The 24223-nt window shown below is 37.9% G+C and overlaps 1 protein-coding gene across 1 annotated transcript; it reads left to right on the top strand.

Moving 5' to 3' along the window:
- Positions 1–316: 316 nt before the first annotated feature.
- On the top strand, positions 317–24223 carry LOC103506068. Its single transcript, XM_026821202.1, has 8 exons — positions 317–478; positions 853–1112; positions 14721–14911; positions 15272–15352; positions 22336–22545; positions 22824–23486; positions 23770–23908; positions 24048–24223. Exons 2-6 carry the CDS (start codon positions 868–870, stop codon positions 23192–23194), a joined length of 1098 nt encoding a protein of 365 aa, XP_026677003.1. The 5' UTR covers positions 317–478; positions 853–867; the 3' UTR covers positions 23195–23486; positions 23770–23908; positions 24048–24223.

A 24223-nucleotide genomic window follows, 5' to 3' on the forward strand; every position in this document is an offset into this window, starting at 1 on the left:
AATCCCGTCACCTCAAATTTATGTTTTTGGATTCTTGGGAGCTACATAATTACCTATGTGAATACGTATGTAGGTATGTAAAAAAATATAAATGCTTCTTTGAAGTGCATCTGATATGCACGAGTGACCACCGCGATGAAATATATTTATATTTCAAGTGATCTCCATCAAGGTAAGAAGTGTTTACTATCAATGAAGAAGCTTTATCAGTTCACTAATCCGCGCTATTTTTGCAAACGGAATTTTCCCAGTTTTCATGGGGAACTTATCAATAAAATTGTCTCGATTAAAACAAGTGAATTTTGAAGTATCTATTGTGCAAGTAGATACTTGTACCTACTTTAATAGAGAAGTTATTTTGAGTTGACATTCCCGATTTTCAAGTCATAGGAGTAGTCTGGAAGATGTGATAATCTTTAGTTACTTTAGTGTTGTCATCAGTTGAACATAGGGTGATATAGGTATTTAGCACTTAAAGGTAGGTATAAATTGTAAACACCTTTTCCTTGTTAGATATCGTTAACCGAGTAACCTTATACCTAAAGGTGTGTCGACACATCCATATCGATTCACAATAAATTAAAATCGATCGACGGCCATCGACTATGTGTGGGCACACCTTGAACCTTTGAAATATTACTCTTTTGTGAAAGTCCTTAACCAGTCTTCTAACCTAGGAAGGAGAGGTCAGACTGTCAGAGTCAAAGTTAACAGCCTACTCGTATTAACGAGAACAACGAGAGAAGAAACCCCGAACGGGGGAGTGAATAGACTTCCTTCAAACAATCACTTGGGTCACTCTTGCCTTGTGTTGCAATAACTAACAGAATTCCTGATCTTTCCGTTTCCCAGATCAACCCGATCAAAATGAAACCCGACTTGAACGGAAATGTCCTGGACTCCGCGGACAACCCTGAAGAGCTCTGCATCAAATATCCGGAACAGCTGTTGAAAATCAAAGAGAAACTAGCCCTGGCTGAAAGTTTGGCGAGTGCCAGCCTTCTCACGTCACCTGCGGCCAAGAGGAGACTCCAGGCAAGAAAGTTGGAGCTGGGATTAGGGGATGAGCCTGGTTATGTTCCGCCGAAAGACCTGTTGCTGTATCTAGTACGGTGAGTAATAGTACTTTTCACATTCCTTACCTATATTATCTACCTAGAATTCTTGATCTGAGAAGGTCTAAGGAAATCTGTCTGGCTAGGGGACGTTAAACAGAGAGTAGACTAGTGTCTAGCTGTGGGACTATAAACAGGGAGGAGCCTTGCTGTCAGTTCTTCAAAGGCCTCTCCCTGCTTTTAAAGAATACGCACAAGTATTCATGATTGTTGACTGCTGTTTATAAAGAGCCGATTAAACATAGCTTAGAGACAATTTTGCCTGGGGTAATCTCTACCATTCAACACTGTATATGAAGTTTGTAAATTAATTTTATGTAAATAGGTTATACGCAGATACGCACTTATCTCAAATTAATTCTATTGCGTATTCTATTAGAATATTAGATAATCCTATCATTAGGTAGAAATTAAATCTAGTAATTTATTATTCTACCTAAAGCCTAATTTTCGCCTCTGAAAATCATCAACGTTATCAAAACAAAATATCTCTCCTCTAATGATCCAAATGTTTTTCTTCCTCTTGACATTAACACTACTTGATGTTTTCTAGATAGATTTTACTTTGTTTACTTATTCACCAAGGATTTTAAATTTATTGAACAGCTTTGGAAAATATCATAAAGATGATACCTACTCACTTTAGACTGATCTGTAATCTGTACTTGACGGCTTAGCGTGGATTACGTTCCACTTATCTAGTTGCCCCTCTGTTAAGCCACTCTAATGTCTGATCTTTCCACTGAGAGTTTTCAGTTAATCCCGCCCGGGGCGGATTTTATCCTGATGGGATAATGTTCGTCCTCGGAACGGCTGGCTTTCTCCTATTTTTTTTCTTCCTCTTGACATTAACACTTGATGTTTTCTAGATAAATTTTATTTTGTTTACTTATTCACCAAGGATTTTAAATTTATTGAACAGCTTTGGAAAACATCATAAAAATGATACCTACACCTACCTACTTCACAAGCACCTTTGGAAAACATCATAAAGATGATACTCACTTTACACTAATCTGTAATCTGTACTTGACGGCTTAGCGTGGATTACGTTCCACTTATCTCGTTGTTCCTCTATTAAGCCACTCTAATGTCTGATCTTACCACTGAGAGTTTTCAGTTAATCCCGCCCGGGGCGGATTTTATCCTGATGGGATAATGTTCGTCCTCGGAACGGCTGGCTTTCTCCTATCCTGTCTTAATTCCCTTAGACCTTAGCAGTTACAGGTTCCTCTACCAAACCTCTTCAAAAAATAAATAAAAAATCAGTTTATCCAGAGTTTAAGATATACTGGCCTGTGTTGACATGAGTTAACTCTCAGTGTTAAGATCGGCCATATAAGTGTCATATGCGATCTCTCGAGAACAAAACAACGTCCCACACACTCGAAAACATTCCCGCATTTTTCGACTCTGTTAACCTCGCTTAAACCTTGCATTGGCGGCCTTAAACCTTACATTGGCGGCCCCAAAACAATCCTGAGTCACGACTGTCATGACGGATTTTCCAGTCATTAGCGGCGACCTTCTGGACTGCCTACGCCATTTCTTTATGACCCAATAATTACTTAACCTAATTCGTGATAATTACCTACAGGTACATGAGTAATTATGATCGTGTATTGTTTCACTGAACATTGTACAAGCACGAATCATGACTAGTCATATGGCCTGGACTTAATTAGAAAGATGATAGATTGATGAGACATTGACAATGTCTTGAGCTAACGTCATCACTTGGCGAGCTTTTTTCTTCTTCTTCTTCTTCTTCTTCTTCTTCGACTTCTTCTTATGCCGCTGCTGCTTCTTCTTCTTCTTCTTTATCTTCATCTTCCTGAGGTTTGATAGAGACAACTGTCTCATCTTTCCGAAATCGAAGAGAGAAGGATAGGATAGTAGAAAGCCAGGCTCTCTGAGAGCGAACTTTTTAACATATTAGGATATTCTTCTTCTTCTTCTTCTTCTTCTTCTTATGCTGCTTCTTCTTCATCTTCCTGAGGTTTGATAGAGAGAACTGTAACAAGGCATGTCTCATCTTTCCGAAATCGAAGAGAGAAGGATAGGATAGTAGAAAGCCAGGCTCTCTGAGAGCGAACTTTTTAACATATTATTATGTTTAGTATAAAGTTCGACCCGGGCAGGAATTAAACATGCGACCTACTGCTTACAAGGCATACGCGCTACCTAACTAGGCTGGCAACACTAAAGTTGCAGGTGATCTATATCTAGATGGGTGACCATCTCGACAATTTCCATCGACTTTTCCGGGTCCCACTGAGGCTGGCTGATATTAATTGAGTTAGGCAGGCAGTTTTAAGCCCAATAGAGGGTAACTCCCCGTCACTGAAGATAAAGAAAGCCAACCTAGTTAGCTTAGTTGGTAGTGCGTCTGCCTTGTAAGCGCTAGGTCGCGGGTTCGATTCCCGCCCGGGGCGGATTTTATCCTGATGGGATAATGTTCGTTCTCGGAACGGCTGGCTTTCTCCTATCCTGCGGCCAAGAGGAGACTCCAGGCAAGAAAGTTGGAGCTGGGATTAGGGGATGAGCCTGGTTATGTCCCGCCGAAAGACCTGTTGCTGTATCTAGTACGGTGAGTAATAGTACTTTTCAGTAATAGTACTTACCTATATTATCTACCTAGAATTCTTGATCTGAGAAGGTCTAAGGAAATCTATCTGGCTAGGGGACGTTAAACTGTTACGCTAGGGACGTTAAACAGAGAGTAGACTAGTGTCTAGCTGTGGGACTATAAACAGGGAGGAGCCTTGCTGTCAGTTCTTCAAAGGCCTCTCCCTGCTTTTAAAGAATACGCACAAGTATTCATGATTGTTGACTGCTGTTTATAAAGAGCCGGTTAAACATAGCTTAGAGACAATTTCGCCTGGGGTAATCTCTCCCATTCAACACTGTATATTAAATTTGTAAATTAATTTTATGTAAATAGGTTATACGCAGATACGCACTTATCTCAAATTAATTCTATTGCGTATTCTATTAGAATATTAGATAATCCTATCATTAGGTAGAAATTAAATCTAGTAATTTATTATTCTACCTAAAGCCTAATTTTCGCCTCTGAAAATCATCAACGTTATCAAAACAAAATATCTCTCCTCTAATGATCCAAATGTTTTTCTTCCTCTTGACATTAACACTACTTGATGTTTTCTAGATAGATTTTACTTTGTTTACTTATTCACCAAGGATTTTAAATTTATTGAACAGCTTTGGAAAACATCATAAAAATGATACCTACACCTACCTACTTCACAAGCACCTTTGGAAAACATCATAAAGATGATACTCACTTTACACTAATCTGTAATCTGTACTTGACGGCTTAGCGTGGATTACGTTCCACTTATCTCGTTGTTCCTCTATTAAGCCACTCTAATGTCTGATCTTACCACTGAGAGTTTTCAGTTAATCCCGCCCGGGGCGGATTTTATCCTGATGGGATAATGTTCGTCCTCGGAACGGCTGGCTTTCTCCTATCCTGTCTTAATTCCCTTAGACCTTAGCAGTTACAGGTTCCTCTACCAAACCTCTTCAAAAAATAAATAAAAAATCAGTTTATCCAGAGTTTAAGATATACTGGCCTGTGTTGACATGAGTTAACTCTCAGTGTTAAGATCGGCCATATAAGTGTCATATGCGATCTCTCGAGAACAAAACAACGTCCCACACACTCGAAAACATTCCCGCATTTTTCGACTCTGTTAACCTCGCTTAAACCTTGCATTGGCGGCCTTAAACCTTACATTGGCGGCCCCAAAACAATCCTGAGTCACGACTGTCATGACGGATTTTCCAGTCATTAGCGGCGACCTTCTGGACTGCCTACGCCATTTCTTTATGACCCAATAATTACTTAACCTAATTCGTGATAATTACCTACAGGTACATGAGTAATTATGATCGTGTATTGTTTCACTGAACATTGTACAAGCACGAATCATGACTAGTCATATATGGCCTGGACTTAATTAGAAAGATGATAGATTGATGAGACATTGACAATGTCTTGAGCTAACGTCATCACTTGGCGAGCTTTTTTCTTCTTCTTCTTCTTCTTCTTCTTCTTCTTCTTCTTCTTCTTCTTCTTCTTCTTCTTATGCTGCTTCTTCTTCATCTTCCTGAGGTTTGATAGAGAGAACTGTAACAAGGCATGTCTCATCTTTCCGAAATCGAAGAGAGAAGGATAGGATAGTAGAAAGCCAGGCTCTCTGAGAGCGAACTTTTTAACATATTAGGATAAAGTTCGACCCGGGCAGGAATTAAACATGCGACCTACTGCTTACAAGGCATACGCGCTACCTAACTAGGCTGGCAACACTAAAGTTGCAGGTGATCTATATCTAAATGGGTGACCATCTCGACAATTTCCATCGGCTTTTCCGGGTCCAACTGAGGCTGGCTGATATTAATTGAGTTAGGCAGGCAGTTTTAAGCCCAATAGAGGGTCCCCGTCACTGAAGATAAAGAAAGCCAGCCTAGTTAGCTTAGTTGGTAGTGCGTCTGCCTTATTGTAAGCGCTAGGTCGCGGGTTCGATTCCCGCCCGGGGCGGATTTTATCCTGATGGGATTATGTTCGTTCTCGGAACGGCTGGCTTTCTCCTATCCTGCATGTCTTCCTTCGCTCTTCGATTTCGGGACGATAAGACCATAGCAGTTACAGTTCCCTCTGTCGAACCTCTTAAAAAAAAAGATAAAGATAAAGAAATATCTACTAGCTTCAGATTGAGGATACTTTCCATGTCCGTGAGACAGTCTTGATTTGTTGGAAAGATCGGGATGTAAGACTGAAGATGAGACGTTGTTATGAGTCACACATGTCCATTCTAGACTAGGGATGAGAAACATGGAAGTAATGTAAGGTCAAGTAAATGAACCTTCACAGTCATAATATCATACTGGGGGGGATCACTGGAACAAATGTGTAGAACAAGGAAAACAAATACTGAAATACATCAGTCGGGATAAGGAAAATAGATCAGTTGCGCTTACTTGGGTGATGTTTCAAAGTCATAGAGCAGGAAAAATAATGAGGACCAACGGAATTTTTCTTTTTCTTCTACGACTTCTAGATCCCAAGATAAATCGATTTTAAAAATACCGGTAAATCGTGAACTTTGACGTTACGGCATACGCTCCCGTAGGCGATGACGTCACATCAAATGTCCCGAGCAAATCTCCCTCGCAGGCAACGCATTAATGTGTTTGTGCGCATACGTTTCTGCGCAGTTCTTTCTGCTCCTCCGCTAGCGCGCTTGCATAGTGGCGCTACCTAACGGACGAAAAAAACAACTGCGTAAAGTCTGACGTCACACATATTTGAACTCTTTCATTAGAACGGAAAATAAAAATTGAATTTTCGACCTTTTACAGTTATTTTTTCCCGGAAAATAAAACTTGAATTTTCGACTTTTTACAGTTATTTTTTCGGAGTTTTGACCTCAGATTTGGATTTTTCCCAACTTTTTACATAGGAATCGACCATTTATTCATAATTTTTACCCATTTGCAACTGCTCCATTTATAGTTTTACATTTTGACCCACTAGAGAAAATTGTAAACTTTGACTCACTAATTCACTATACCACTATAGCATAGACTCGTAGGTAGAGTGTAAACTCATTATAATTTATTTGCTGTAGTACCTGCATATGTATAGGTACGCAGGTACCTACATGACTCATAGAAAGGGTAGGAGCTTTTGAAAAAAGTTACTAAAGCTATCAGATCAGTTTTTTTAAGCCTTTATCTATTATCGAGAGAGTTTACCACCTACAATGTCAGTGTGAAACTCATATAAATGAAAATTCCACCCAAGCCACCCTGTCTATTATAATTTTCGCACACTCAACACATTTCGCGACCTTGTCAAATTACCTATCAGGGATCAAACTGTCTGTCGTCTATGTTTTGTGTTCTACATACAAATGTTTGAATCTATAGACAGGCGAAAATTTTCTGGCGGAATTTAATACCTACTCTTTCTCCAGATAGGTGAGATAAGCAAGGTTTTCCTGTAAAAGGATTTGCTGAAGCAATACGAATGTGAAAAAAAAAACCTACATGTAGTACAGACAACACAACAGCAATAGGTAGATAAAAATAAAAAAATAAATAATAATCGTTTGGTAAAAAGGGACCCCGAAGTGAAACGAAAACACCGATAAAATTCACTTAAAAAGCTCCACAACCACAATTTGTGTTTATGTATTGGGCACATTATTAGAATGCTCATTTTCTAATCAATGGACATTGTTAGAATGTTCATTTTCTAATCAATGGACATTCTAACGACGTAACGACCAATGGAAATCCTCGTTCTTATCAATCCTACAAGTACCGTTAATTTATATTAACAAGGGCACTATTGAAACTGAACTCAGTCATCCATATCGATTCACAATAAATTAAAATCGATCGACGGCCATCGACTATGTGTGGGCACACCTTGAACCTTTGAAATATTACTCTTTTGTGAATGAACTCAGTTCATCTTGCGTTCTCAATTCATAAGGATCAATTTTGAAAAAACCTGAAAGTTTGAAAGTTAAATCAATAACTTTTAAAGTTACATCCATAAAAGTGATACCTACGCTTGTAATAACTGCCGAGCTCATAGAATTTCAAATCGCTTGATACTTGGAAAATCATTACTTGTAGTTGCTCTTACTGTAGTCTAAATTGCAGAGTACTTAGAAAAGTTTTATGGTGATCATATTGTGTTCATATTAAATAGATATTATCTACCTATCTCTCGAATATTTTTAATTTCTTTGTGATATTGTGTAGTAGATTTTAGAGTAAGATGTGTGAGGTGATCACGTTCGAATACCATCCTCCCCCCGCCCACGACTACATCAAAGTCGTACATTTTGTGTAAGTACCAAAATCTAGACTTTTTTTTTATTTGTACCTAGGTAGTTATCTGAACTGTAGAGTGTACAATGTAGAACTCGGTCGTAAAAAATACCCCTACGAAGCCCCCAAAAACTGAATCGGACCCTAGCACACCCAAAATTAAATTAAGGAGCGCTCCGCCCCGCCAAGTCAAGAAATTTTATCTATGTGTTGAAGATTGTCCTCCAAATTTCATCAAAATTGGACCAACCGTTCGAGAGTTACCGCAAAACAAATTATTGAACAGTTAACTACGAGTAGATTCGATCTAAAATGCTTTTGGAGTTTTTGGCACATCCACTAAAAAAAAAAAAAATATTTAGGTTATCTTTTCTCAGTCTCTCTCTCGATCGATATTATCTACCAATCTCTCGAATATTTTTAGTTTCTTTGTGATATTGTGTAGTAGATTTTAGAGTAAGATGTGTGAGGTGATCACTTTCGAATACCATCCTCCCCCCGCGCACGACTACATCAAAGTCGTACATTTTGTGTAAGTACCAAGATCTACACGTTTTTTTTATTTGTACCTAGGTAGTTATGTGAACTGTAGAGTGTACAATGTAGAACTCGGTCGTAAAAAATACCCCTGCGAAGCCCCCAAAAACTGAATCGGACCCTAGCACACCCAAAATTAAATTAAGGAGCGCTCCGCCCCGCCAAGTCAAGAAATTTTATCTATACATATGTGTTGAAGATTGTCCTCCAAATTTCATCAAAATTGGACCAACCGTACGAGAGTTACCGCAAAACAAATTGAACAGTGAACTACTAGGTAGTAGATTCGATCTAAAATACTTTTGTAGTTTTGGCACATCCACTAAAAAAAAAAAAAATAATATTTATTTAGGTTATCTTTTCTCAGTCTCTCTCTCTCTCTCTCTCTCTCTCTCTCTCTCTCTCTCTCTCTCTGACCGGATTTTTATGGTTTCCTTTTAATTTAGATGAAAAAGAAGAAAATTCAAGCTTGGAGTAGAAAACTAGAGAGCAGACGATCCAATTTTGTTGAAAATTTCTTTGCAAGCCCAATAACTTTTCGGTTCCATTAAATTTCGTGTTTGGGTCCTTCGAAGGTCCCCAAAAGGGATTTTTTCCGAGTATCCGAGTACTTCCAACAGTTCATTGAACGACTTAGTTGTCACGTGGCATAAACGAACGTCATAGGTATAAAATATTAGTTACCCTTGAAATTCACTATCATTACAAGAGATAACAGAGGGGACAGCAAAGAGTTCAAAAAACTGAACAATCTGTTAGGTATACGCGGATGTAGAGTTGTAGACAAGAAGTTTACCAAGTTCGAAGTTTGGACGAAAATCACCTTGGACTGATAAGCGAGCTTCCGTTACAAATTTAATCTTGGGGTTTATGGCCGGTTGCACACTCACCTACAGGATTTGGAGCATTTGCATAATTTTTTGAAATTGAAAGTTAACCGAAAGCTGATCAGCTTTTTTAGTTGTTAAATCCATAAATTATACTATAACTTAAACATCTGAGATTTTTTTCCCCTTTAAGGCGCATTAACACTAGGGACAGTAGGTCGTTCGCGCCGAATTAGTTACCTATAAAACAGATAATTTTGGGTCTCGTTCAACACTTGAGCCTTTCTTGAGCCCCATAATAGCCTGAACTCGGTAGTTGGTCAATCTCATAATAGCCGCGAGTACCTACATAACCGAGTCAGGTCTATTGTTGTGAGGAGACAGTGGTTAGAACAAGGAACTAATTCGCGTGTATTTCAGATTAGAATCGGTTATAGGTGTTGGGTTGACGGGCCTTGAACCCTACAAATCTGTTATGGATATAAGTGGGCAAGTAAGTGTGTATGAACAATGGGACCTCTGTGTAGTGTGATATTTTAATAAGGATCCTGTATAGACCCGTTCCCAGTTGTGAATTTCATCCGATTTTTTTCCGAATGTCCTGTAGGCAATGTAATTTAAATGAGAGTGTTCTCACTACACACGGCACGATTTTTTTCCGAATGTCCTGTAGGCAATGTATGTCCTGTAGGCAATGTAATTTAAATAAGAGTGTTCCCACTATACACAACACGATTTTTTGCCGAACGACAAGTGTGGGCACGGTCCTTTAGGTTTTAGGTGCTACAAAAGGGAAAGAGCTATTTTTTGCCCCTAGATTGAACGACATAAGAGACGTTAGGTACTAATTAATGATGGCAGAAGAAGAGTCATCATATTCTTCCTTGCATTCGATTCATTCGTAATTATAATTAGGTAATATTACTATAATTTAATTACCTTAATAAATACTCGTATTTTCCTATGTAGATAAGATTTTCCTAGGTACATAAAAGTAGGTAGGTATGTACTTATAACTAACTACCAATTAATATTTCGATTTGCTAATGGAATTCAAACTTTCTTGTGCTCTTCAATTTCAAAGTTCAAAGCAGTAAAGATGTTCAATATGGAACGCTTTAACAATAACGACCTTTATCATGGGATACTTTAGGCTGAACTTGTGTCTGCACACAATATGGTGTGTCTCCAAATTTATCGATTTTTTCTTCTCCATCCTTCGTGCCTCTTCAGGTCCAAAAAGGGGAATTATTGTCCTCACAAAGGTCCACCCTGTAAGCACTCAGCCGAAAAATTGGACTTCGGGGCTGGAGGTTGGTGGTTCGAGTGCAAAAGTTATGAAATTTATGGAGAACATCGAGGTATATTAAGTGGGGAATGATATAATTTGTGACAAGCGTTCAAATTTCGACGGAACCCAGAACAGCCAACCTAGTTATCTTGAATGTTAGCGCGTCTGCCTCGTAAACGCTAGGTCGAGGGTTTGATTCCCGCCCCGGACGAATTTTATCCTAAACAGATGAGGTTTGTTGTCGGGACGGCTGGCTTTTTCCTATCCTGTCTTCCTTCTTTCTTCGTTTTCGGGACGACAAGGCTTTAGCAGTTACAGTTCCCTCTATCAAACCTGAGGAGGAGAAGAAGAAGAAGAAGATGGACGAAAAAAAACGAACAGCGTGATACCTAGGTATCCACTCGGTCACCAACCTTGGTGACAAGTGACAAAACTTGACGTTCTGAACAACTTGATGACATAATAAAGTACTAAACTTGATGAGACCACTGACCAATAAGAATTACATCAAGGAAGTCGTGAGAGGAAGTCGCGATGCAATGGCAGAAGTAACAGAAGTTATGATGTTATCCATGCAAGCAGCACCCTACTTGGTTTTATATCATGAGAACTTTAGCTGGTAGAGTCTACACAGTTTACAGGAGTTCATGTTGTTTGAATTTATTTGTGTCAGGCAAGTAGAATAAAATAATAATACATACCTATAGGTACCTAGACCTTGTTTTTTTTATTTTTTTATTTTTTTTTTTAATTTTTGATAGAGGAAAAGCCCAGCCGTTCCGAGAACGAACCTTATCTGTTCAGGCTATAGACCTTGTTTGTCCTACCCGAATAGGACTGAATTTCTGACTCGGATAAGTACCTACCTACCTACCTATTTCATTGTGTTAATTGTTAAATCAACCATCAGGGTTTAATCAACCAGGTAGGTAGGTACCTAGATAACAGAAGTGACACAAAAAGCCAACCAAGATGTTTTTATCAGCTGTTGGCTAAGGCTAACTTCAATATTTACCTACTAGCTTAGTATCCAATTTTATTGTTGCTGAGTCGTTGAGTGATCATTCATGAATCCAGACGTAAAGGCTTATTTCCACTTGTCGTGAGTTTCATCCGATTTTTTTCCGAATGTTCTGCTGTAGGTAATGTAATTTAAATGAGAATGTTCCCACTACACACAACACGATTTTTTTCCGAACGACACAAATTTTATTGCACCTACTTGGAGACAATGTAATTAAATGACAGTGTTTCCACTTATGCACGACATGATTTTTTCCACTCGATAAATAATGGGAACCGGCCTTAAAAGTTCATGATTGAATAAGTACGAGTAGGTCGGGTACCTATCTACTTCGAGAAGTCCCCTAGGATTGAACAGTGCAACATATCTGATTGCATAAAAATAACAATATAACATAGAAAAGAATGTTGTTTTTGTGTACTCTGTTCCCTCAAAATACGCGTTTTATGAATAGAGGAATACGGAAGAATGATTTCATAACCGAGGCAACGCTCAGTAGAGTGTCGTTCTCCTATGAACGTTATTGTTGTGGATTATATTCGGTACAGTATGTTGGAATATTTGATTTTTTCCGTGCACTTCTATGTTCTCTTCTTTCTGCATAAATTGAGGTGAGTTTTTTTTCCCGGTTATCGTATTTTCTTTGTTGTTTTCTTTGTAAAACATTTACCTACCTAATAGACCCCGGCATAAGCATTATCATCTACTCCAGACAGACACACATAAATATTAATTTCATACGCGCTCGTTCTCTGTAAGCTCAGTTTTGTCTGATGTTTCGTGGAAAATTTGTTAATGTTACTCAGAATTTTTATCATTCATAATTTTGGCACCGATAGGCTTGTGAATTAGTTGTGTAGGTAGAACGGCGACATTGAAATATGGGACAAACTAACGTTTGGCTAGCGGCTGAAGGCTGAAACAAAGTACCTAAGTGCCGATAACGGCAATAGCTTAAACTGAATAGAACAACTAATTTTATGTAAACACCTACCTACCTACCTAGGTATGAGAGCCAAACAAACTTCATCAAGAAATTATGTTAGCATTCCAATTGAAAATAATAAAGAAAATGACAATCAGAATGTTTACATCCCATATAGAATAACATCCCATTTTGTACACAAAATAGGTACCTAACTACCTAATTATTACGTAACAAAAAAAATACGCACACGCACAAACTCAAACCTGAATATTACCATATTATAGGCATTTAGGTAGGTATTAGGAGTTAGCTAATAAGCACAACATACATAATAATATCACGAAAAATCTAGAAGAAAAATAATTACCTATGATGGCAGACAAAAAATGAGAATAATTATAATGAAAAGAGGGGCACTTTAGCCTTGAATGGATCAATGAAAATAACACCGGTCAAATTTGCCAACGTCACGGCAACATGGCATAGTGATTTGTATATCAGGAAATTGATTTTACCTGTTACCAGCCTACTGCTTGGTAGACAACTATACCGTACTAACTTACTAGTCAGTATTCAGTAAGATGTTAGCTCTATTTATCCATGTATCTGTATGTACTGTCTGCCAGATGCTAGTCTACACTTATAGGTAGTACTTATAAACAATGCTAATGCTAATCATTCATTTGATAGATAGGTATAATCAGCATAATGTCGTTAGTCATTCCTATGTAGCTATGTAAGTACTCTTTAGGTGCTTGATTACATTCTGCTGATGAGTTTTTCCAAAATGAAACAACATGGCATAGTGATTTGTATATCAGGAAATTGATTTTGCCTACTGCTTGGTAGACAACTATACAGTACCTACTTAGTACTGTATAGTTGTCTACCAAGCAGTACTAACTTACTAGTCAGTATTCAGTAAGATGTTAGCTCTATTTATCCAAGTATCTGTATGTACTGTCTGCCAGATGCTAGTCTACACTTATAGGTAGTACTTATAAATAATGCTAATGCTAATCATTCATTTGATAGATAGGTATAATCACCATAATGTCGTTAGCCATTCCTATGTAGCTATGTAAGTACTCTTGATTACATTCTGCTGATGAGTTTTTCCAAAATGAATGAGTTCTCCACGTAGACAAATAATTTTGTAGAATGATAGGTAAAATCATTTTGTAGAGTGATAAATGTAGAGAAATTTGTAGAATGATAAAATTCTTCATAATGTTTTTTTTTTTTTTTTTTTTTTTTTTTTTTTTTTTTTTTTTTTTTTTTTTTTTTTTTTTTTTAATTTATCGCAGGATAAATAGAAATTAATGACATGGTCTTTATTCTAGCTACTAATCATCTAAAGCTAATATATGGAAAAGACTTTTCTGTTGCTGGTTGCTGCGTTATACCTATACTTTGTTTTTCTGCTGCGTACTTTACGCTGTCAGCCTCAGTAATCAAATGGTCGAGAACACTTTGCATTTTTGATCTGAGGGTTTATTTCCCACCCGGGGCCCACCTTAGGGGTGGAAAAGTGAAAATGATCCAACCGGATTTTACCGTTCTCCGATAAACATGATCAAAAATAAAAAAAAACTTTAAAAGCTAATATAAATTATATGGAAAAGACTTTTCTGTTGCTGCGTTATACCTATACTTTGTTTTTCTGCGTAGTACTTTACGCTGTCTAATCAGCCTCAGTGATCAAATGGTCGAGAACACTTTGCATTTTTGATCTGAGGGTTTAATTCCCACCTGGGGCCCACCTTAGGGGTGGAAAAGTGAAAATGATCCAACCGGATTTTACCGTTCTCCGATAAACATGATCAATAATAAAAAAAAACTTTTTTTTAAGAAAAAAAAAACTACTTCCCTGGTAGTATTAAATCTTAGCCGAGTTGTGGAATTTTATACTCAACATTTGTTTGAAAACTTCACTCTAATTACTTAGTCCCATTCGAACAATATAACAATATAAAGCCGAGGTGTGGAATTTTATTCTCAACATTTGTTTGAAAACTTGACTCTAATTACTTAGTCCCATTCGAACAATATAACAATATAAATAAGCATTATTTCCAACATTCTACTGAACCAACTAACCAAGCACTTTTATTTTTGATTTCAGGATGGGCAGCTTTTCTTCGGCGCCCAAAATCCCCAACGAAGACATTCAAGACCGAGATGTTGATCTGCCGGAGAAAATGTCCAAACAAGAGCTGTTATCTTTCTGTGATAGAGAACTGGACACCGAAGACAAACTGGTGGAACGGAGCTTTACACCGGTGGACAAACGAACGCATCGCAACAATGATGAAGGTGAGTACAAGGGTGCACCGCTGATTTCGGTGAATAAAAAAACGCATCCCATGAGGAAGGTGAGAATGGGGAAAGTTTTATTAAACTAAATTACTTCGCTTCGTCTCTGTTTGACAGAGGGAACTGTTAGAGGTCTTATCGTCCCGAAATCAACGAACCCAAAGAGGGAGGGAGGATATGATAGGAGAAAGCCAGCCGTTCCAAGAACAAACCTTATCTAATTGGTACCTATAAAATTCGCCCCTAGCTGGGATTGAACCAACCTCTAAGGTAAAAGAAAGTAAAAAGCTAAATCCCCCCCTATTACCTTTATTTGTATTCGTACGAAAGCTCAATTCCTTTTCTTTGTTGTTGTTTCAGAAACCAATGACTCCAAAGTTAGAATACTCCAATGGAACGTCCTATCACAAGCTCTGGGACAGCGGTGCACCGCTGATTTCGGTGAATAAGAAAACGCATCCCATGAGGAAGGTGAGAATGGGGAAAGTTTTGACGACGTGACGAGAGAAAATTATTAAACTGAATTACTTCGCTTCGTCTCTGTTTGACAGAGGGAACTGTTAGAGGTCTTATCGTCCCGAAGTCAACGAGCCCAAAGAGGGAAGGAGGATATGATAGGAGAAAGCCAGCCGTTCCAAGAACAAACCTTATCTATTTGGTACCTATAAAATTCGCCCCTAGCTGGGATTGAACCAACCTCTAAGGTAAAAGAAAGTAAAAAGTTAAATCCCCCCTATTACCTTTTTTTGTATTTGTACGAAAGCTCAATAGATCAGTTGCGCTTACTTGTGTGATGTTTCAAAGTCATAGAGCAGGAAAAATGAGGACCAATGGAATTTTTCTTTTTCTTCTACGACTTCTAGATGATACCGAGATAGGTAAATCGATTTAAAAAATACCGATAAATCGTAAAGTTTGACGTCACGACATATGCTCCCGTAGGTGATGACGTCATAATTCATGACTCCCGCTTCGTTTGTTTGTGCGCAAGCGTTTCTGCGCATTTTGACATTAAGTCTGACGTCACAACTCTTTGAACTTTTTAATTAAAACGGCAATTAAAAATTGAATTTTCGACCTTTTAAAGTTACTTTTTCGGAGTTTTGACTTCAGATTTGGATTTTTCACAACTTTTTACGTAGGAATCGACCTTTTATTCATAATTTTTACCCAACTGCAACTGCTCCATTAAATAAATAGTAAGGAAATTCCAGCTGATCAAACCCATCTATATAGAGAATTAGAAAAACTATCCTCCCTCACCTCAAGTTTAACAGCCAAAAGCCAGCCACACAATTGTTTTAGGCACGGCTGTTTTGCCATTTGGGAACCTATGGGTTAAAATGGTTACAGGATTAATACTTTCAACTGCTATGATTAAATATCCTTCAGGCTTGTCATTTTACAGGAAATCCGACTAAGTAAGGGTACAAGGACTGAAGCACTGGAGTTGGTCAGTAAATTTGTATGAAAGCCCGGTAATTATATTAGGTATGCAATGTGCAACACAAATATGATTACGACAATGGTAAATTATTGGTTTCTAATTTTCTAATAGGTAATTCTAATCCGTCTTTAAAATGCGTGCGTTAAGGTCTGTACTCAGTGGTCATAAATGTCTCATAAGCTGACATAATGTCCGGGTTGAACACTGAAATTAAATTAATCCAATATTGGTCGACCAAACTTTTCATACGAAGTGTAGACCTTAGTATTCAACCCTTATTATCTCAATGTGGATAGATGACTACCTATATCAAATCATCAACACAAGTGGATAGTTTGTGCCCTAGTTGAGAGTGTACTTACTTGGAGACAGATGACGTCAGGATTATGCAAAACGATTTCCTGGACCATCTGGAATCGTCGTCTCTTCCAGTCCAAAGCTTCATCTGGACAACACACGAAGTTATCGTTATTCTGTCCCAGAGCTTGTGATAGGACGTTCCATTGGAGTATTCTAACTTTGGAGTCATTGGTTTCTGAAACAACAACAAAGAAAAGGAATGGAGCAGTTGCAGTTGGGTAAAAATTATGAATAAAAGGTCGATTCCTACGTAAAAAGTTGTGAAAAATCCAAATCTGAAGTCCGGATTTTTATGGTTTCCTTTTAATTTAGTTGAAAAAGAAGAAAATTCAAGCTTGGAGTAGAAAACTAGAAAATGGGAATTCCCATATTGTTGTTTTGAGTTTGGAAAAAGGAAACATTTTGATGTTGATAATAATGTATAAGTGATATTGTAATGTTAGTCGGGTAAAATAACTTTACTCCTCGTCCGAAATAAAATTGACCGAACGATGTGAGTTCTAAAATTTCATTCGACGATTTTGCATCTAGTTTGACGGTCTGCCTGTTTCGTGGATAAGGATAAGTGATAACTCCTGAGCAGACGATCCAATTTTGTTGAAAATTTCTTTGCAAGCCCAAAAACTTTTCGGTTCCATTAAATTTCGTGCTCAAAAAATTTCGTGTTTGGGTCCTATTAGATCCTTCGAAGGGCCCCAAAAGGGATTTTCCCCCGATTATTTCCAACAGTTCATTGAACGACTTAGTTGTCACGTGGCATAAACGAACGTCATAGGTATAAAATATTAGTTACCCTTGAAATTCACTATCATTACAAGAGATAACAGAGAGGACAGCAAAGAGTTCAAAAAACTGAACAATCTGTTAGGTATACGCGGATGTAGAGTTGTAGACAAGAAGTTTACCGAGTTCGAAGTTTGGACGAAAATCACCTTCCGTTACAAATTTAATCTTGGGGTTTATGGCCGGTTTCACACTCAACTACAGGATTTTGAGCATTTGCATAATTTTTTGAAATTGAAAGTTAACCGAAAGCTGATCAGCTTTTTTTAGTTGTTAAATCCATAAATTATACTATAACTTAAACATCTGAGATTTTTTTCCCCTTTAAGGCGCTTTAACACTAGGGACAGTAGGTCGTTCGCGCCGAATTGGTCACCTATAAGCTATAAAATATATAATTTTGGGTCTCGTTCAACACTTGAGCCTTTCTTGAGCCCCATAATAGCCTGAACTCGGTAGTTGGTCAATCTCATAATAGCCGCGAGTACCTACATAACCGAGTCAGGTCTATTGTTGTGAGGAGACAGGGGTAAGAACAAGGAACTAATTCGCGTGTATTTCAGATTAGAATCGGTTATAGGTGTTAGGTCGACGGACCTTGAACCCTACAAATCTGTTATGGATATAAGTGGGCAAGTAAGTGTGTATGAACAATGGACCTCTGTGTAGTGTGTGTAGTGAGATTTATTTTAGTAAGGATCCTGTGTATAGACCCGTTCCCAGTTGTCGTGAATTTCATCCGATTTTTTTCCGAATGTCCTGTGGGCAATGTAATTTAAATGAGAGTGTTCCCACTACACACGACACGATTTTTTTCCGAATGTCCTGTAGGCAATGTAATTTAAATGAGAGAATAAGATCTTAGCAGTTACAGGTCCCTCTACCAAACCTCTTCAAAAAAAAAAAAATCAGTTAATCCAGAGTTTAAGATATACTGGCTTGTGTATAACAAATGGGTGATGTCAAAGAAAACCCATGACACTGAGTTAACTCTCAGTGTTAAGATCGGCCATATAAGTGTCATATGCGATATCTCGAGAACAAAACAACGTCCCACACACTCGAAAACATTCCCGCATTTTTCGACTCTGTTAACCTCGCTTAAACCTTGCATTGGCGGCATTTAAATGAGAGTGTTCCCACTACACACGACACGATTTTTTTCCGAATGTCCTGTAGGCAATGTAATTTAACTGAGAGTGTTCCCACTATACACAACACGATTTTTTGCCGAACGACAAGTGTGGACACGGTCTGTTAGGTGCTACAAGAGGGAAAGAGCTATTTTTTGCCCCTGGATTGAACGACATAAGAGACGTTACCTATTAATATTAATTAATGATGGCAGAAGAAGAGTCATCATATTCTTCCTTGCATTCGATTTATTCGTAATTATAATTAGGTAATATTACTATAATTTAATTACCTAAATAAATACTCGTATTTTCCTATGTAGATAAGATTTTCCTAGGTACATAAAAGTAGGTAGGTATGTACCTATAACTAACTACCTGTACCTACCAATTAATATTTCGATTTGCTAATGGAATTCAAACTTTCTTGTGCTCTTCAATTTCAAAGTTCAAAGCAGTAAAGAGGTTCAATATGGAACGCTTTATCAATGACGACCTTTATTATGGGATACTTTAGGCTGAACTTGTGTCTGCACACAATATGGTGTGTCTCCAAATTTATCGATTTTTTTCTTCTCCATCCTTCGTGCCTCTTCAGGTCCAAAAAGGGGAATTGTCCTCACAAAGGTCCACCCTGTAAGCACTCAGCCGAAAAAACCAACCTCGCCTTGGTGTAGTGATTAACGCCTTGGACTTCGGGGCTGGAGGTTGGTGGTTCGAGTGCAAAAGTTATGAAATTTATGGAGAACATCGAGGTATAATTAAGTGGGGAATGATATAATTTGTGACAAGCGTTCAAATTTCGACGGAACCCAGAACAGCTAACCTAGTTATCTTGAATGTTAGCACGTCTGCCTCGTAAACGCTAGGTCGAGGGTTTGATTCCCGTCCCGGACGAATTTTATCCTAAACAGATGAGGTTTGTTCTCGGGACGGCTGGCTTTCTCCTATCCTGTCTTCCTTCTTTCTTTGTTTTCGGGACGATAAGGCCTTAGCAGTTACAGTTTCTTCTATCAAACCTGAGGAGAAGAAGAAGAAGAATGAAAAAAAAAAAAACGAACAGCGGCCTTGAGTTCCGAAATTGAAGAAAGTAGAATAATAAAACTGAAATTGAAGAAAGTAGAATAATAATAGTGACTTGCTTAATTATACTGCTCACATAGGTAGTACTGAAAAGTCCCTTTAGGTACTCCAGCAATAGGCTATTAATTACTACGAGTATTACTGTGGTCAAATACACAAATTTTATTGGGCAGGATGAAATTCCATACCTCGGCTGGGATTGAACCCACGCCCCTCCTGTTCATCAGGCGAGCGTCTTGGAACAGCCAGGTCACCAACCTTGGTGACAAGTGGCAAAACTTGACGTTCTGAACAACTTGATGACATAATAAAGTACTAAACATGATGAGACCACTGACCAATAAGAATTACATCAAGGAAGTCGTGAGAGGAAGTCGCGATGCAATGGCAGAAGTTATGATGTTAACCATGCAAGCAGCACCCTACTTGGTTTTATATCATGAGAACTTTAGCTGGTAGAGTCTAATACACAGTTTACAGGAGTTCATGTTGTTTGAATTTATTTGTGTCAGGCAAGTAGAATAAAATAATAATACATACCTATAGGTACCTAGACCTTGTTTTTTTTTATAGAGGAAAAGCCCAGCCGTTCCGAGAACGAACCTTATCTGTTCAGACTATAGACCTTGTTTGTCCTACCCGAATAGGACTGAATTTCTGACTCGGATAAGTACCTACCTATTTCATTGTGTTAATTGTCAAATCAACTAGGGGGTTTAACAACTAGGTAGGTAGGTACCTAGATAACAGAAGTGACACAAAAAGCCAACCAAGATCTTTTTATCAGCTGTTGGCTAAGGCTAACTTCAATATTTACCCACTAGCTTAGTATCCAATTGTTGCTGAGTCGTTGAGTGATCATTCATGAATCCAGACGTAAAGGCTTATTTCCACTTGTCGTGAGTTTCATCCGATTTTTCTTCCGAATGTCCTGCTGTAGGCAATGTAATTTAAATGAGAGTGTTCCCACTATACACAACACGATTTTTTTCCGAACGACACAAATTTTATTGTACCTACTTGGAGAAAATGTTATTTAAATGAGAGTGTTACCACTACACACAACACGATTTTTTTTTTTTTTTTTTTTTTTTTTTAAAGGGTTTTAAAGAGGGAACTTTAACTCTTATGGTTTCCATCAGGGTTTAATCAACCAGGTAGGTAGGTACCTAGATAACAGAAGTGACACAAAAAGCCAACCAAGATGTTTTTATCAGCTGTTGGCTAAGGCTAACTTCAATATTTACCTACTAGCTTAGTATCCAATTTTATTGTTGCTGAGTCGTTGAGTGATCATTCATGAATCCAGACGTAAAGGCTTATTTCCACTTGTCGTGAGTTTCATCCGATTTTTTTCCGAATGTTCTGCTGTAGGTAATGTAATTTAAATGAGAATGTTCCCACTACACACAACACGATTTTTTTCCGAACGACACAAATTTTATTGCACCTACTTGGAGACAATGTAATTAAATGACAGTGTTTCCACTTATGCACGACATGATTTTTTCCACTCGATAAATAATGGGAACCGGCCTTAAAAGTTCATGATTGAATAAGTACGAGTAGGTCGGGTACCTATCTACTTCGAGAAGTCCCCTAGGATTGAACAGTGCAACATATCTGATTGCATAAAAATAACAATATAACATAGAAAAGAATGTTGTTTTTGTGTACTCTGTTCCCTCAAAATACGCGTTTTATGAATAGAGGAATACGGAAGAATGATTTCATAACCGAGGCAACGCTCAGTAGAGTGTCGTTCTCCTATGAACGTTATTGCTGTGGATTATATTCGGTACAGTATGTTGGAATATTTGATTTTTTCCGTGCACTTCTATGTTCTCTTCTTTCTGCATAAATTGAGGTGAGTTTTTTTTCCGGTTGTTACCGTATTTTCTTTGGAAAACATTTATCTAATAGACATCCCCGGCATACCTAAGCATTATCATCTACTCCAGACAGACACACATAAATATTAATTTCATACGCGCTCGTTCTCTGTACGCTCAGTTTTGTCTGATGTTTCGTGGAAAATTTGTTTATGTTACTCAGCATTTTTATCATTCATAATTTTGGCACCGATAGGCTTGTGAATTAGTTGTGTAGGTAGAACGGCGACATGGGACAAACTAACGTTTGGCTAGCGGCTGAAGGCTGAAACAAAGTACCTAAGCGCCGATGGCGGCCATAGCTTAAACTGAATACAACTAATTTTATGTAAACATCTACCTACCTAGGTATGAGAGCCAAACAAACTCTAGAAACTTCATCAAGAAATTATGTTAGCATTCCAATTCAAAATAATAAAGAAAATGGCAATCAGAATGTTTATATCCCATATAGAATAACATCCCATTTTGTACACAAAATAGGTAGGTACCTAACTACCTAATTATTACGTAAAAAAAAACACGCACAAGCACAAACTCAAACCTGAATATTACCATATTATAGGCATTTAGGTAGGTAGGTAGGAGTTAGCTAATAAACACATAATAATATCACGAAAAATCTAGAAGAAAAATAATTACCTATGATGGCAGACAAAAAATGAGAATAATTATAATGAAAAGAGGGGCACCAAGGCAGGTATCGAAGGGAAAATTAACAAATAATTAATGATAAAAAAAAAATCATTATTATTATTATTCTTATTATTATTACTGATTGGTTTCATCAATATTGTTTTCTCTCTTTTCGTGTTATTCAGGTTGCCGTCTTACTTGTACTTAGAAACAAGAAAACTCAAGAGGAGATCTGCATTGCTACCACACATTTGAAAGCTCGAAACGGCGCTCTGCTGTCGACTCTGAGAAATGAACAAGGTAAATTAAATACAGACACCTTTTCTCTTTGAGATCTTTGTAATTTTCTTGGAATAGGACGAAATTCCTTTACTCCAGTAGTAGGTACTTCCATTACCGGGTCGAATTCTCAAAGTTTATCATATTGGAGACAAAATTCCATATCTGTGCTGGGATTGAACCACGCCATCCTGTTTATCAGACGAGCGTGTCAACCACTACACCACCGAGCCAGGTGAAATTTGGTAGAATACACAAAGAGACTTTGCTCAATAATCTCTCATTTCCTTTTTCCTCAGGCAAAGATCTCCTAGACTTTGTCTCAACTCACGCATGCGGTCGTCCGGTGATCCTATGCGGTGATTTCAACGCAGAACCCACCGAACCCATCTACAACACGGTCATGAACCACGAGACCCTAGGCTTGACCAGCGCCTACCGCCACCGCACGGCCAACAACCAAGAACCTCAGTATACGACTTGGAAAATCCGCGAGGAGGGAGAGGTGTGCCATACGATCGACTATGTGTTTTACAGCCAGGATAAGTTTGATGTGGAAGCCGTGCTTGATATGCCGTCGGGGGAGCAGATAGGCCGGGACCGCATACCTTCCTTGCGTTACCCCTCGGATCATTTCTCACTCGTGTGTGATTTGACCTTGAAGAAATAATATGACCTAGAAGTGAGAGCTTTCAGAGCATTTCTCACACTTACGATTTGACCTTGAAGAAATAAGGTGACCCTGAAGTGAGATATTCTTCAGATCATTTCTGACACTCTACGATTTGACCTTGAGATACATATTTCGAATCATTTCTCATGTGGAAGTGTTTGAGTTGACCTTGAAGAAATAAGGTGACCTTGAAATGAGAGTTTTCAGATCATTTCTGACACTACGATTTGACCTTCAAGAGATATTTCACAGTATTTCTAACTCTGTGATTTGATTTTGGAGAAATAAGGTATTGTGAGAGATATGCGATTTGACCTTGAAGACATAAGGTGACCTTGAAGTGAGAGATACCTATTCTTCAGATCATTTCTGACACTCTACGATTTGACCTTCTAGTGATTTGACTTGAGATACTTATTTCGAATCATTTCTCACATGTGTTTGAATTGACCTTGAAGAAATAAGGTGACCTTGAAATTAGAGTTTTCGGATCATTTCTTACACTACGATTTGACCTTCAAGAGATATTTCACAGTATTTCTAACTCTGTGATTTGATTTTGGAGAAATAAGGTATTGTGAGAGATATCCTTTGGATCGTTTCTCACTGGTATGCAATTCAAGCGATAATTTCGGATCATTTTCTTCTTGCGTGTGATATCTCATTCCTTTTGTAAGATTTCCTGTCAATAGCTAATTTAATGGGTGTTAGGTACTCGTATAGATTAACTTTGGATCGTTTCTCACTGGTATGCAATTCAAGCGATAATTTCGGATTATTTTCTTCTTGCGTGTGATATCTCATTCCTTTTGTAAGATTTCCTGTCAATAGCTAATTTAATGGGTGTTAGGTACTCGTATAGATTTTTACATGTTCCTTCATTTAATTATAGTCTCGACTTTTTCTTTCCTTTCCTCCGATAATTCTAATACTCCTAAATAAAATCCCTTTTGTTTAGAGTTAAGATAGTACCCCCTACCAGTCATTAGTAATGGTTGTTTACAGTTGTCAAGCACCCATTCCACA

The sequence above is a fragment of the Diaphorina citri genome, unplaced genomic scaffold, assembly GCF_000475195.1.
Source record: "Diaphorina citri unplaced genomic scaffold, Diaci psyllid genome assembly version 1.1 scaffold10, whole genome shotgun sequence".
Lineage (NCBI taxonomy): Eukaryota > Metazoa > Arthropoda > Insecta > Hemiptera > Psyllidae > Diaphorina > Diaphorina citri.

Coding starts and splice junctions, on each gene's coding strand:
- LOC103506068 (XM_026821202.1), top strand. CDS start 868: ATGAAACCCGACTTGAACGGAAATGTCCTGGACTCCGCGGACAACCCT. Junction 14,912..15,271: donor GCATCGCAACAATGATGAAG/GTGAGTACAAGG, acceptor TTGTTGTTTCAG/AAACCAATGACTCCAAAGTT. Junction 15,353..22,335: donor GCGGTGCACCGCTGATTTCG/GTGAATAAGAAA, acceptor ATTAACAAATAA/TTAATGATAAAAAAAAAATC.